Raw genomic sequence first — 14094 nt, 5'->3', positions numbered from 1 at the left:
ATCACCTCTCCTAACTGTTTTCTCTGTCTGCTGAACAAGTTCAGGTCACACTTATCTAAACTCTTCCTTACTGTATTTTTGCCATTCTTTTTTAATTCTTTTACCTTTCACTCTGTCTTAGGCTAGTTTATGGTCTGAAGTGTAATTCTCTAATTCTGCCAGAGTGACAGATCAGGAATCACCCCACTTGCTTGCCTATTCATAACAGTTCTATTTATATCTCCTTGAAGAGCATTCACTTTATCTGTGGTAGAATCACATTGCATGCTAGTTTTCGATTTAGCAACTTACCACCTCGGAAGCAGATCATTTCAAGTAGTGTACTCTGCTATCCAACAATTCTTTCATGCACTTGACACTCTCTCTCTTTTTCCCCAAATAAAGTCCATTTATCCTAATCAAACCACAAGCTATTGATTCCTGCCCTTTTCATCTAACCTCCCTGCATCTGGCTGTATGTGAACTATTTTCAGGAGGTTTTCTCCTCTTCTTACTCTCAGCACTGAATACAGTGCAGAGAAACTTAATGTGTCCTCTAAAAATGCCTGAATATTCTAAGAACAGAACAGGTGCTCCCCCTGCCTCATGTGGAGCTCAGCCCACCTGGAAAACACCGTCTGTCGCCCGCTACGCTGGAGAGCAGATTTTCCAGGAACAGTCCAGCATCCCCGACAAAAGCGGTTACTACGGAGAAGTGGTGGGGCATTTAATGTGGCAATATAGCCTTTCAGACATAACTTTATTAAAATTAATGAACCAAAAAAAAAATTAAAGCACACAGGGCTTTTTTCTCTGCACATATTTGTAAATCAGTGGCCTTAAAGGGGTAAATTGGCTGATTATCCTAAATTGTGGACAGTCCTACTTAAAAGCTGTTGTGCAACTCTGCTGGCAGAACACCGACATTTGCAGTAATCCTATATAATTTGTACTAATTTTTGCTACTTTTATAAATGACCTAAATCACAGAAAGTTAAAAACACACTGATCATATACAGGATGGGAAGTAAATCTGTGACTACCTCTACATAATCAAGGGCATACATACTGAATTAGCTGTATGGCAGTCACAAGAAATTTATCCAAGGAACTCAACAGCCATATTCCTTCCTTACCCATTAGCACTGCTCACTCAGGACACATGCTTTGGCATCCTTCACCACTACCATAAATGAACAGCCCTCTGCCCTAAATCAGGGGGTCTCTGTCTCCGGTTGGCACATCTAAATAAAGTGGTGCAATCCCAAGGGACTGACTGATTCTGGTTTGGGTTTTTTTAAGTTAGAATGTTTTCATTTAAGGTTTTTGAGGTAAATTCCACCATGGCACATGATTCAAAAAATCCCAGTGGTATAAAACGGATATTTGAAACTTTACTGCTATGTATAGCTTGAAGAAAGTCATTAGGGATTAAATTGTATCTTCAAGTATCTATAATAGTTCATGCTTTCATTTTCTTTCATTTTGGGGCCTATTAAAATTTGTCCTAATGTCTATTATCCTCCACAGACTACAACAAACTCCCTTCAACTCACACACAGTCCCTTCATTCCACCTGGCTGCTGTTAGTGCCAGTAGTTTCCCTTCAGCCTGCGTTCCACGGAACGGTCTCCTAAACCACAGCATGTTATTGACTCACTGTTTCATTTTAATTCCTGATTAAATATATACTGGGTAAAAACACTACATCTGTTTACTACACTCTACACAGTCTTACCCGTTCTTTCTTATCTGGGATTGACCTTTAGTTCTAATGACGCTTTTTGTTATTTAAGATTAAAATTTGTTAATACAGTTGTAACCTAGAACTAACACATCCAGTGACACTTATGTCAATTTTCTTTTAAATGCCCATTGCTAATGGCCTAATCAAAGCAAGCATTTAATCAGGACATAACTTAAATAGCTTTTACTGCACCATAGTCACATCTGTGCCCTGGTTTTCTTTGATTTGCTTTATTTTTTCCTACGGCAATAATCTTTACCCTGTTCAACCAATCACAGAGTGGCATAAGCACAGAAAACCTTACTTGTCAACTAAAAACGTGTTTTATTAAAGGACCTTTCTTTTAAATATTGCATCTCCATCAATTTACATCTGCTATCCCCAGTTGACCTTCACTGGGAGATAACGTCCATCTGAAGATAACTGTACCAAATAAGATTCTTATGCGCACAGTAAATCCCACCCAGTCTCTTCACAAGCCCAGATCTCTCTTACATGACACACAGCTAAAAAGGGGCAAGTATAAAATAAAAAGAGCAGACAGTTGCATTCACTGTCACTATGTTTGAAAATAAAATCTTCTCCAAAGAGGGAGCAGGTCAGTTAAACAAACACGGAGAATTTCCAGAGTTATGTTACCAGGTTATATTTGACTGGAGCCTACACCGCATTTCAGGCCACAAAATATTTAACTCTATAGAACTAAAAGTAAGCTCAAGTAAGGTGTATAATTCATCTACTTAAGAGGGCTTTTCTTTTTTTCCTTCAGAAGATCTAGTTTTGGCCACAAGTAGACACAAACCTATCTGCACTATCTGTTGTCTGCAACACAATTTTGGATATATATTTATGTGTTTGGCCACGTGAAGCCAAGTAAAGAACTACTGACTAAACCAAGTGAGCTTAAGTCTCTGGATTTAGATGGTTTGAGTATTCAGCATTGGCTTGTTTTTCTAAACATGAAATAATGCTCTAATTGACCTTAGGTTTGTTTTTCATAGACACAGGAAAACCCAATCATGAACACCAGCTGTTTGTTTATGGAATCGCCATATTAATAGTTTATGAGGGGCTAGGGGATGGAAAGTTAAACTGACATTTTCACACTTGCAATCCCTAGGTCACAGAAGACAGTAGGCAGAAGAAACATTAAATACTTTAGTTACCATCCGTAGGTAGCTAGCAACAGATACAGAGAAAAGTGGGGAAATGGAAATAAAGCAGTAGAGGTTACAATGGAAACATCAGCGGAAAATCAGAAGTCCTTTAATAAGAGAAGGGCATTAGAAGCATTTGTTCCATGTGCTGGACACTCCTTTGGAAAGCTAACCACCACATTTTCTTAAATTCTATTAAGACATCCATATCATCAACGGGCCTAGTCTTAAAAAAAGCTGGTGCTGCGATAGTGACACGCAAATAAACATCTGCGCTTAGGTGGAAGCGGGCACCAAAGAATGAACCTTCCCTGGAGAAGCGCTGTCCGATGGCGCAGGCCAGGAACACCCCCTCCATGGCACCCATCCCCAGGGGACCTGTGTGGCCCCCGCCCGGGGAGGGAAGACCTCCGTGCAGAGCCCCATCATGATGATGATGATGACCATCCCGTTCTGCTCTGAGACCCAGCTCCCCCACCGACGCGTCAGTGAGGGCCTCGGCTGTCCCTCGGGGGGTGAAGGAAGTAACTTTCCCGCCCTCCTGCTCACTGGGAAAGCACGACCCGGGAGACCTGTGGATGGATACGCGGATTCTGCCTCAGAGCCTCGCGGGGAGGGTGCCACGGCGTGCGGGGGGGTTCACCACAGATACCCCCTCGGCGAGGCGGGACACCCCGACACCGCCGAGCGCCCGAGGACTGCCAGGCAGCCGTGCCTCCCCGCGCCAGCGGCGTCCAGCGGAGCGGCCCAGCGCCGCGGGGTAGGAGGAGGTTTCTCCGGCCGGACAGAGCCTCCCCCCTCACAGCGGCCGCGGCCGCCTCACGGCGCGGGCGGCTCCGCAGCGCCCTCCGCGCCCGCCGCCGGCAGCGCAACGCACCACAGCGCAGCGCGCGGCCCAGCTCCCCTCCCCCCGCGCGGCCTGCTCGCTCGCTCGCTCCCTCGCGCGCGGCCGCCTCGCGAGCGCACACCTCCCCTTCCGAAAAAGCAGCCGCTTCCCCGCTTTATATACCCTGCTAAAAATAGCCTGCCGCCGAGCTCGCCAATCAGGAGGGGGCGAATTTCGAATCGGGCCAATGGCGGGAGCCGTCACGGCCAGGCTCGGTCACGCCAGGAGGAGCCGCGATGCCTGCCGCGCGGCGATTGGGCGGCTCTGACATCATTGGCACGCGGGGCGCGGAGTGCGTGGCGGAGATTGGGCCGCGGCGGCAGGCGGCGTAATGGGATCACGCGGGGCGGGGGAGGGCGCGGGGGGCGGGGGCGGCGGCGCGGCCGGGCAGAGCTTTGAATAGGGAAGTTTTGCAGGGGGTTACATTCGCAGTCAGCGCCGTGTTTGCAAATATTGGGTCCGCTCCTGCGCAAGTGTCCTCCGCCGGCCGCGGGAGGGGAGAGCCGCCGCGGCCGCCTCGGGAGACGTCCTGCCTTGCTGTGCAATTAAACTTTGCATGAAACTTTGGGTCTTTTTTCCTCCCTAAGCTCCTCAAGGAATTAATATAGATCTCTCTCTGTATACAGATTATTTTTTTTTTAATTTTTTTTTTTTTTCTTCTCTGGAGGAAGGGGGGGGGGGCTTGGAAACTGAGAGCAGAGGTTTGACACCCCCCCGCACACACCCCTCAACCCCTGCACATAAAGGAGGCATCTGTATTTTTGGTAACCAGCACTGACTTTGTTGTTGCAACTTGAGACATGGATGTTCTCCCAATGTGCAGCATCTTCCAGGAACTCCAGATTGTGCACGACACGGGTTACTTCTCAGCCTTGCCGTCCCTGGAGGAATATTGGCAACAGGTAAACGAGGATGTCGATGTTGTTGTTGTTGTTGTTGTCGGTTTTGGTTTTTCTTTTTTTTTTTTTTTTAAGCCGTATTAAAGGATGAGCGGATTTAAAAAAAAAAAAAAAAAAACAAACAAAAAAGGCTGGAAAAAAAACCCCCAACACCCAAGTGTCAGCCACGAGTTTGGGGAGAATTCAGCACAAATGTGTAGCGATGTTTTGAAGCAGGTGTTTCGGGTTTGAGCAAGACGCCTTTTCGGGGGAGGGGGGGGGAAGAAGAAGAGTCCCGAGGTGCCCGTCAGGAGCTGCGCATCTCCCGTCTCCCCTCACTCACCGCCCGGCCCTGCCGGACACCGAGGGGCTGTCAGCCCGGCGGCGGGGGTCCGGCCGCCCCGCTCCGCTCCGTCCCCCGCTCCGCTCCGCGCTCCCCCGCTCCCGCAGCGGCTCGGAGCCCGGCGCTCCGCTCCCGCCTGCTCCACACCGAGTCCTGGCAAAAGTTTTGCGCTTGTACCGGGTCCAAGCTCCACAGCTGGGTCTTGTCATCCGAGCTCCCTGCCTTGGCCGAGGGCTGCTTTTCGCCCCTTGCTGTGTTTTGGGTTTTTTTTTTTTTTTTTTTAATTTTTTCTTTTTTTCCTGGCGGTGACGGGGGAAAAAAAAAACAACTACAGGAGCGTACGTACACATATGTACGGGTGTGCATGCATCGCTGTGTAGAATGTAGCTGTTTTCCAGCGCAGGGAGCTTTGCAGAGTCCGTGAGTTGTCAGTCATATGACAGCGATCCCCTTGTGCTAATTGCCTTGGTCGGGAAGGAGGAAGAACGGAGGCTCCTTCCCTTTAATGGACATATTTTGTTGCTTTTTCTTTTTTTCTTTTTGTTTCCCCCTCCTTCATTTGATCCCAGCAGCGGGATGGCAGGAGCTGCGGTCGCCGCTGACATTTGCGGGTTACCCCGGCTGGGCTCCGGGGGGGCCGGGGCCGCCGGCTCCGCTCCCCAGCCGGGAGCTGCTCAGCCCGGGGACCGGATCAAATACCTGCTGCCTTCCAGAAGGGCGAAGGAGCCTTTCCGAGAAGGTTGAAATGCAAAGTGTTACAACCTTCACATGCCAACTAATTGGATGCAATGCCTTTTTTTTTTTCCCTCCCCCCCCCCCCCCTTTCCCCTTTCAAAGAGGCAGCTTCATAGTACGTGATTGAAATGGAGCTAAGTAGTTTCCTTCAGGCATTTGGGCTTTTGGCGAAGGGCCAGCCCTCGTTCCCAGTAGCCTTCAGAGGCATTTAAACTCGGAGAGAGCTTCGCTCCGCTCCCCATTGCTGATCTACCTAATGAGAAATTTAAATTAGCCGGGAATATGAAAGTTTAACAAGATCTTAATAAATGCTTTTTTACCTGCTTTCATGGCAGAGCAATACACCATTGTGTTGTCCCTGTCGAAACCTTTTTTGTTTTTAACGTGCGTTGCAACTCGGTTACCTAATAATAGACAAACGCGTAAATATTGTGTGCAGCAGGGGGGTTGGTTTTGGGGTTGTTTGGGCTTTTTTTTTTTTTTTTTCCCCTTCCTATTTTTGCCCACACTCCTAGCCTGGCCAGAACATGTGACCCAGTTTACTTGAGCTGGGGGAGAAAGGAGGCTGCTCCCATGGCGGCTCCGCTCGTGGACAGATGGGAAGGGGCTGCGAGGGGAATGTGTGGCATTTGGGATCAGGTTTTGCTACCGGGCTTGGAAGAGATGATCTTGCTAAAATAAGTAGAGTTTGGTATGGAAACTTGGTGTGTCCGTTTTCTGTGTAAGGCTTCCATATGGACCGTTTCCTATAGTGGAAAGAATAATCCCAAAACATCAGCTTGTTGCCATAACAGTTCATACTCCCCCCCTTTTTTTTTTTCCTCTTTGAAAATGGCTAGAAAGTCAGCAGGGTGAATTGGAATTGAAAACCGCAGCTTCACCCATTTAGGGTGGTTTTGTTTTTTGTTTTGTTTCATTTCATGGAGCAGAGGGGAATGCGTTGGGGGGGGAAGTTGTCCATGTACTGTTGCATGTATATTTGAACAGAGTACTTTCTTGGCAGATGGTCAGGGTTTTAAAAGGAAGTCTCCTTTGGCATTGCGTGAAAGAAAGAGAGAGATGACTCATACAGTTGCACTCTTGGCCAGTAGATAAAGTTCTTGTTCATTGTGGGACTCCCAGCAGGACCTCAGAGTAATTTCCCGTTTTGCATCCTATAGAATAGGACGTTTCTACTCTGGAACTTTTTTCTCCCCTCTCCCGTGTTGTCGAAGTTCCCCGTGTTCCTCCGAACACGCATGGGAGCAGTTTGAGTTATGTGGCGTGCATGCCAGTGCGCTTGGAAATGACATTCTTTGAAAGTCGAGTGCGCTGCGTTCTCATGCACAGGAAATGGGAGGATGTCTGCTGCTCCATTGATGTCCCCAGAAGACGGGCCGGCAGCTCCGCAGCCGTGCTGAAATGTGGCTTTGTTTTCTGACACAGCGTTTGGGTTTTAACTGCGTGTCAGAGCACATTGTGTTCAGTTGGGTCCTTTCAGTCTCGTGTTTGTGTGAGAGCTACAAAACAACTTGAAATTACATGAGGCACAAGAGCAAAGTGTAATTATTTGTTGTGGTTCTCTATGGTCCTTTTCAACGTCAGCCTACTGAAAACACAGATTTTATGATGAGAGTGATGATAATTTGACTGACTCATTAGAATGCTATGTGAGAAACCAAAGCTGACTTGCACCTTCAGCTGTGCGTTTGAACTCCTGCCCAGGTCTCGAAAACTGATTTCTTTTCATCGTAACAGTCACCTAGTTACGGCTGGAGGAGCCTTTAATTTGTTTTGAACCTAGAAACCTCAAATCGAACGTACTATGTTCCTGAATGCTTTTTGAAGTGTAAAATACAATTGGGTTTATTTTTAAACAAGCTTGTAACTTCTCCCTTTTTTCTGCCTTTCCTTCCACCTAGACCTGTTTGGAGCTGGAACGGTATCTTCAAAGTGAACCCTGTTACGTTTCTGCATCTGAAATCAAATTTGATAACCAAGAGGATCTCTGGACCAAAATTATTCTGGCACGTGAGAAAAAGGAGGAATCTGAACTGAAGAACACGTGTGTCCCAAAAGAGGACAATCTTACTAGTCAGAACTTAGAGACCAACAGTTTGAATTCTGACGTGAGCAGCGAATCTTCGGACAGCTCTGAGGAGCTCTCGCCCACGACAAAGTTTACCTCTGACCCTATAAGCGATGTTTTAGCCAGTTCAGGAAACTTGAGTTCATCTGTCACTTCCACTCCCCCTTCGTCTCCTGAGCTGAGCAAGGAGCCTTCGTCCCAGCTATGGAATTGTACGCCGGGTGAGTTGCATTCACCGGGGAAAATTCGTTCCGGTACCGCTGGAAAGACTGCAGAAAAAGGTACACCCGCCAATGGTGACACCTCGCCAGATGGCAGAAGGCGTGTTCACAGGTGTCATTTTAACGGTTGCAGGAAAGTTTACACCAAAAGTTCACATCTGAAAGCACATCAGCGCACTCATACAGGTTAGTAACCATCTGCTTATTAAGAGTTGGCAACTACTGTAGGGAATACTCCTGACGGTGGTGGTGTCACAGGGTTACACAATCGCTGGGTGGGAGCCCAGGTTTGGAGAGATGATGTAATAGCAGTAGAGGCTTACCAGCGTGGACGACATCACTTCCTCATTCTCTTCGTAAGCGAGCTGAAGCCAAGACGGTTGGTGGTAGATTAGTCCGCTGTCATAGCGAATAGGACAAATAGGAGCCGCTCGTCGTAAGTAGGCAAGTCGGGCAGCTGCAGCGGCACGCGGTCTTCAGGAGCAAAGGTCTAGCCAAAGTGGACACTAGACCTTTTGTCAACGTTTATTTCTAAAGCAAAAGCGAGCTGAGACTTGCTTCAAAAAAAGGAACGTCGTATCCAAAAATCAGTCAGATCACTAAATACTGTAAGACCTTCTTTTCGTGGTTCAGTCTACAGGGGGTCTATTCAATCAGACATCCCAAGGCCTTGATTATATAAAGTATAGCTATAGTTGTAAGTCATTTAACAGTTTTGTGTGGCATTGTTATCAGCAAAAATCTTGGAAAGCCACAGTGTGTTGTAGTCCTTCTAACATATCTGCCTAATTGGACTTACACATGTATAATTTGCTGTATGATTTCATCCCAAAATACCGAGCAGCAGCATTTTATTGTTATGGAACCTGAACTAAAAATAGCAATCCTGTGTGTTATTGGGAAAGAAAGTGAGGAAGATAGACACTTCAGGGCTTTTATAAATATTTTATGGTTGAAGAGGCGTGCTGATTTGCTTGTTTGAGTATTATTATTTGACATCGCTTTATGACAGCAGTTAGATATGTAGAGTTGCATCTTGGCTCAATAGTCATCGCTTAACGTGAGGAATTGGCCTGGCGTTCTTGGTGTACCAGTCCAAAGACCTATACAGGGTTGGTTTTGGTTTTTGGTTTTTTTTTTTTTTTCCCAAGATGTGGAAAGAGAATTCAAGGAAAAGATCCTTTTTTGACTCATAGCATTTTGTGGCTTTTATGGGAAGTCTGAGCAAGCTCGGATGCTCCCATTGTCATGCAGAAGTCAGATAAAACAAGATTATTTTAAGAGGAAAGAATAACTTCCACTGAAGCCATGGTGGTTGAGCAGATGTAAATAGCTGCCGGCCTCAGAAGTATTGCAGAACTGTTGTCCTGGTGCTGTCTGGCTGAGAACGTTCCTGTGAATGGAAGTGGTATTTCTTGAATGCTGAAATAGCAGTGTTCAAAGTGGTGTGCAGGCTTTTCCAAGAATATGTGGCTCAGCAGAAAGGAGGTTGCATGTTATGCAAATGAGTGAGTGGCAGAGGACTTTGATGCAATACAGTAGCCTAATTGCATTTCGGAGCCTAGCTGTGCTGTCTTTAATCACCTTTATGAGGTGAATGATACCTGTTTGGGAGTAAGCCTGCCATTATGGATGAACAGGAATGGTAGAAGGTTGGATTTCTTTGTTTCCTGTGAGCATGTTTAAGCGCCTTTTTTTTTTTTTATAATGAGCTTATTTGATGTGCTGTTGCAGCAAAAATAGTTAAGTAGGAATCATGTGGATGAATTTTGCAAGCCTTCTTTGCCTACACGTTCTGAAGCATTCAGATAGGTTAAGTAAAATTGGCTGTGTTTGGGGGGTGGAGGAGGTTTACATAGAAAATGAATGGGATAGCACCTATCTTTCTTTGAATGAAGTCATGACTAACGTGTAATCTGCTTTCTTTGTAGGGGAAAAGCCTTACAGATGTTCATGGGAAGGGTGTGAGTGGCGTTTTGCAAGAAGTGATGAATTAACCAGACACTTCAGAAAGCACACTGGTGCCAAGCCTTTTAAATGTAGTCACTGTGACAGGTATGTGACTGAAATGCACCTCTTTAAATAGTTATTTTTAATGCTTGTTGGAAAGTGAGTCTAGGCTGCTTTTCACTTGTGAGGGAATCATTTGGGAACGCAACTGTGTCTGGTCTTTTTAAGGGATTATTGTATATTTAGACTGGAAAAAAACCCTTCCCTTTTACTAATCGCTGGGACGTGGTTTGCAGCCCGCTGTTGCAGATGAGCGTTGAGAAGTCAGTCCCTGGCGTTACCACCCATCTGCAGAGCTCCTGGGTGCCCGCAGACACCTTGAGTGCTCCCTTCTCTCCAGGGAATGCCAGATTCCTCCTCGACCGGCCAAATTCCGGAGGAGCAGAGCAAGGGGGGTGCCTCAGCCACGCGGGCCGCGTCGTGCGTGCCAGCACCCGTGGGCTAATGCGCAACCTGGCTCTTGTCTTGCAGGTGTTTTTCCAGGTCTGACCACCTGGCCCTTCACATGAAGAGACACCTCTGAATGGGTCAAGAGGTGAATCCTGCGGGCTAAGAGGCGTCAAGGTTGAAGAGCCTTGAGCGGAGGGATGCGTGTTCCAGCCAAAGCATGCCATTTTGCACCCTACCCAGTTGCCTCCAGGACCTCACTTCCTTGAAGGTCTTTTGAGGGCTAATAAGTCATGTAAGAAACGGCATAGCAACCGCGGTGCATGAAGTTTGGGGTTTCCTGGACTCATACACTGGTATCTAACCTTCTGAGTGGCTCCTAAGCCTTTGCCGTGAGCATGTGCACTGAGAATGTTAATGATTGGGCGACTGTATGCGATGAGGATCTCTTGATGACTGTATGCTGAGGCACATTTTTTTTCTTGTGGTTGTTTTATAACTGTAAGAGAAAAAAAATAGTCTGAATGTCTTGTATGTGAGGAATATCTCGTGAGATGGGACGACCACCAATCATTTCCAAGGGGTGGGGGGAGGGGTGTCTGCACCTTTTTAGAGGGAAAACGGAGAGGGGAAAGGGGGGAATAAAAAGAGTCAGGATGCCAGAATGGAGATGGGGGACCTCCCCGTTCCTGTGTGAGAGGAGCTTTAGGTGTCTGGTGCAGCTATTAAACGTGCAATGTGTCAAGTAGCTTGTTTTACTTGCTACAGAGCTCATTTGTAATCCATTGTATAAGCTGTGTATTTACAAATGTAACACAACTATAACTTTTCATTATAATACAAAGGTTATTGCATGGTTCTGGGGAACTATATGCTTTTCCATTCTTTAATCAGGACTGCAGTTTTGATTCCAGTTAAGAGCAGCTAAAATACAATTGGTCTAATGTTACATAATGTATGGAACATGAATAATTTTTTCTGTTGGGTGGATAAAACCACTATTGGTTAGAAACTGATTTTTCTCATGCAGCTAATTTTTCTCTTATTTATGCCTTGAGGACTAACTTCTGGTTTTCTAGCTGTTAATGCACTGTTGACCTTAATAATGGTGCCTTATGCAAGTGACCTTCTCTTGTAGGGGGTCTTATACAGGGGTATGGGTGATGCATGCTTTATTAAGGCTCTCTTTTCACCTGGCATTGTACTGTATCAAATGTATAATATGAGGGGAAAAAAAGGTTACTTCCAGGGTCCTCCTTCACAAAGACAAATATAGAGAAAAGTCATTCATGTCAGTACAGTATTTGTTTAACTTAGACAATTTGACTGTGTTACAGTATAATGCATATGCCAATTGAATACCTGACCAGTTCTGCCACCTTGAGACTTTTTTTATATTGACCTTGCACAACAACTGTGTATATACACACCCCAACTGTACTTAATATGTCGAGTTTTCATACATATTAAAGATACAGAAGTATTAAAAGATGTATTTGCTTAAAAGGCACAAGTTTCACATCTATATATCTAGCTATCTGTTGGTCATACAGAAAGAAACTATATTACTTTTTTTTTAAAAGTGGGCAGAAAAATAATTGTGTATGTATATTTGTGTGTACAGTCTGTGTATGTGTGTATATATATAGATAATATATAAATATTTTTTTTAAAAGGAAAAAAAATTAGAACACATAGCTAGAAAATGCCACAGCCCATCAAAATATTCCCTCTCCCCCCCGCAATACGGTTATTAAGGAGACAAAGAAATGAAAGATACAGTTAATTAAAATCTAGCATTTTTAGAGGCTTTACCTTTAGCTTAATGGTATGCTAAAGGCTTTGTTGGCATTCAGTCCTTCTCAGACTGCTGACTGTGTTTTGTAGTTATTAGGTTGTCTGGAATAGCGTATCTGTGGCCATTTAAGAATGATATGAACCGAATATTGGCATGCTAAAAGAATATTAGCTGTGTGCAGATGAAGTACACTCGGGTTTTGGCCCTCCAGCTTACTGGAGGACCTGTGAGTGAGCTAGTCGTTGTGGTGGTTGAGCTCTAATTTTACATAGTTCAGCTAAAATAAAGACTGTTTTTTCCTAGAGTAGAAATAGTCTGTCCAAAAGCAGTATTTTTTTTTTTTATTTTTTTTAAACCAGCTCACTACAGTCGATGCAATGAAACACGTAACCTGTTTCTTTTTCTATTTATTATCGGTCTTGCTTACTATGCTAATATTTTGGTATATCTTCCTGGAAATGTATGTAGATAAGTGGTTTAAAAAAAAGTATATGCAAGTGATCTGGTTCTAAAGAATACACAGGCTTAAATCATTCTCATTTCATTTTTGGTTTAAATTGCCTGAAAATGCACTTTTTTTTTCTTCCCCCAAACAAACAAAATTTCCCAGAAAATGGATTTCTATTTAGGGTTGGGTTTTGTTGTGTTTTTAACTCCTTGTTTGCATTGTCCTTGGCTTAGCCGTAATTCTTATAAACAAGAAAGTAAACAAAAGCAAAAACAAACAAACAAAAAAACCAACCCCAGACAAAAAAAAATTAAACTTGCACTGGCTTGTCTCAATTGTGAAATACCATCAGACTTGTGTGGATGGGGTGGGGCTGTGTGCCATATGTCAAATGCCTGTAATTTTCTTAATAAGCAAGTACATTTTGTTCAGGTGATAACTGAGCCTCAATCAAGCTGAAAAATAAAAAAAAATAAAACATTTTTGCTTGAAATTTAAGAAGAAAAAGTTTCTATTAGTGAAATTTCTTTTTTTGTTTTTGAAGCACCCTGTTATCTAAAGAATCTCTTTGTAAGATTTTTGTAAAAATTTTGTTTTACAAGATTTTATTTGAAATTGTTTTTTGCAAGATTGTTATATTTCTGTATGAATGTATTTTTTATTGGAATAACATAAAAAGAAATTCTTATCAGCATCATGTGTCTGGTTTCGTCTTTCTCCTCCCTGAAGTCCTACACACCAAACGATGTCAAGTACTATGTCGATGCTTTGCCTTGAGTCACCTGGTTGCAGGTACAAACAACTTTGGGTCAGGTCACTTTGTGGAAGACAAGCCCTGATGAGAAAGTAATTTTGGCAGTAGAAACTAAAAGTTCTTCCGTATCTGAAAAGCTGTTGTTCACTCATCTTTTATCTCAGCGGAATAAATAGTTAACGCGATTGTTACTGCAAGACTGCATCTTTATTCCAAATCGTTTGTTCTGGAGAGGTGAATGCACATACGAGAAGTTCTGCATGTGGGAAAGGAGATTCAGTGGGCATTTAAAGTGAAGGGAAAAAATGAGAAAGGTGATGGCTGGGCTGGAGGCACCTGTCCTTAACCCTTACTGCGGACTGCGGGCCTTTGAACTGCCTGGTCGGTGGGGAAGCAAGCCCGAAACCTTGAAGGCGCAGTTGTGGGAAGGAATGCAGGGAAGGAACCACGTGAGATCTGCCTGGACCAGATGCACAGATCTGAGTCTGCTGTAGGGCTGACCTGACCCACATGCTGGTGGTGACCTTCAGCCAGCCAAACGCCAGCCTCTGAACTGCATTTTTTCAAAGCAATGGCTCTTCAAAGCATGCCTGGCATGTACGCTGGCTTGGGACACATGCAGAACTTGTTTAATGTTGCCTTGTGGCTTCTGCTTCACTCATGCTGGTGTTAAAAATCCTCTA

General features: G+C 44.7%; 1 protein-coding gene and 1 long non-coding RNA gene across 2 annotated transcripts; one reads left to right on the top strand and one right to left on the bottom strand.

Annotated features, from left to right (window-relative positions):
• Window positions 1-4382: 4382 nt before the first annotated feature.
• LOC142039392 (uncharacterized) lies at window positions 4383-5309 on the bottom strand. Its single transcript, XR_012652871.1, has 2 exons — window positions 4991-5309; window positions 4383-4650 (listed from the first exon to the last, which is right to left on the bottom strand). It is a non-coding gene; the product is annotated as an uncharacterized LOC142039392 (long non-coding RNA).
• Window positions 4440-13351, top strand: KLF6 (KLF transcription factor 6). The gene is made up of 4 exons (XM_075045804.1): window positions 4440-4671; window positions 7627-8200; window positions 9946-10069; window positions 10496-13351. Exons 1-4 carry the CDS (start codon window positions 4570-4572, stop codon window positions 10545-10547), a joined length of 852 nt encoding a protein of 283 aa, XP_074901905.1. The 5' UTR covers window positions 4440-4569; the 3' UTR covers window positions 10548-13351.
• The last annotated feature ends 743 nt before the right edge of the window (window positions 13352-14094 follow it).

This window comes from Buteo buteo, chromosome 2 (genome assembly GCF_964188355.1).
Source record: "Buteo buteo chromosome 2, bButBut1.hap1.1, whole genome shotgun sequence".
NCBI classification, from domain to species: domain Eukaryota; kingdom Metazoa; phylum Chordata; class Aves; order Accipitriformes; family Accipitridae; genus Buteo; species Buteo buteo.
Note: the sequence above shows the minus strand (reverse complement) of the source record. Positions and strands in the feature narration are given on the sequence as shown.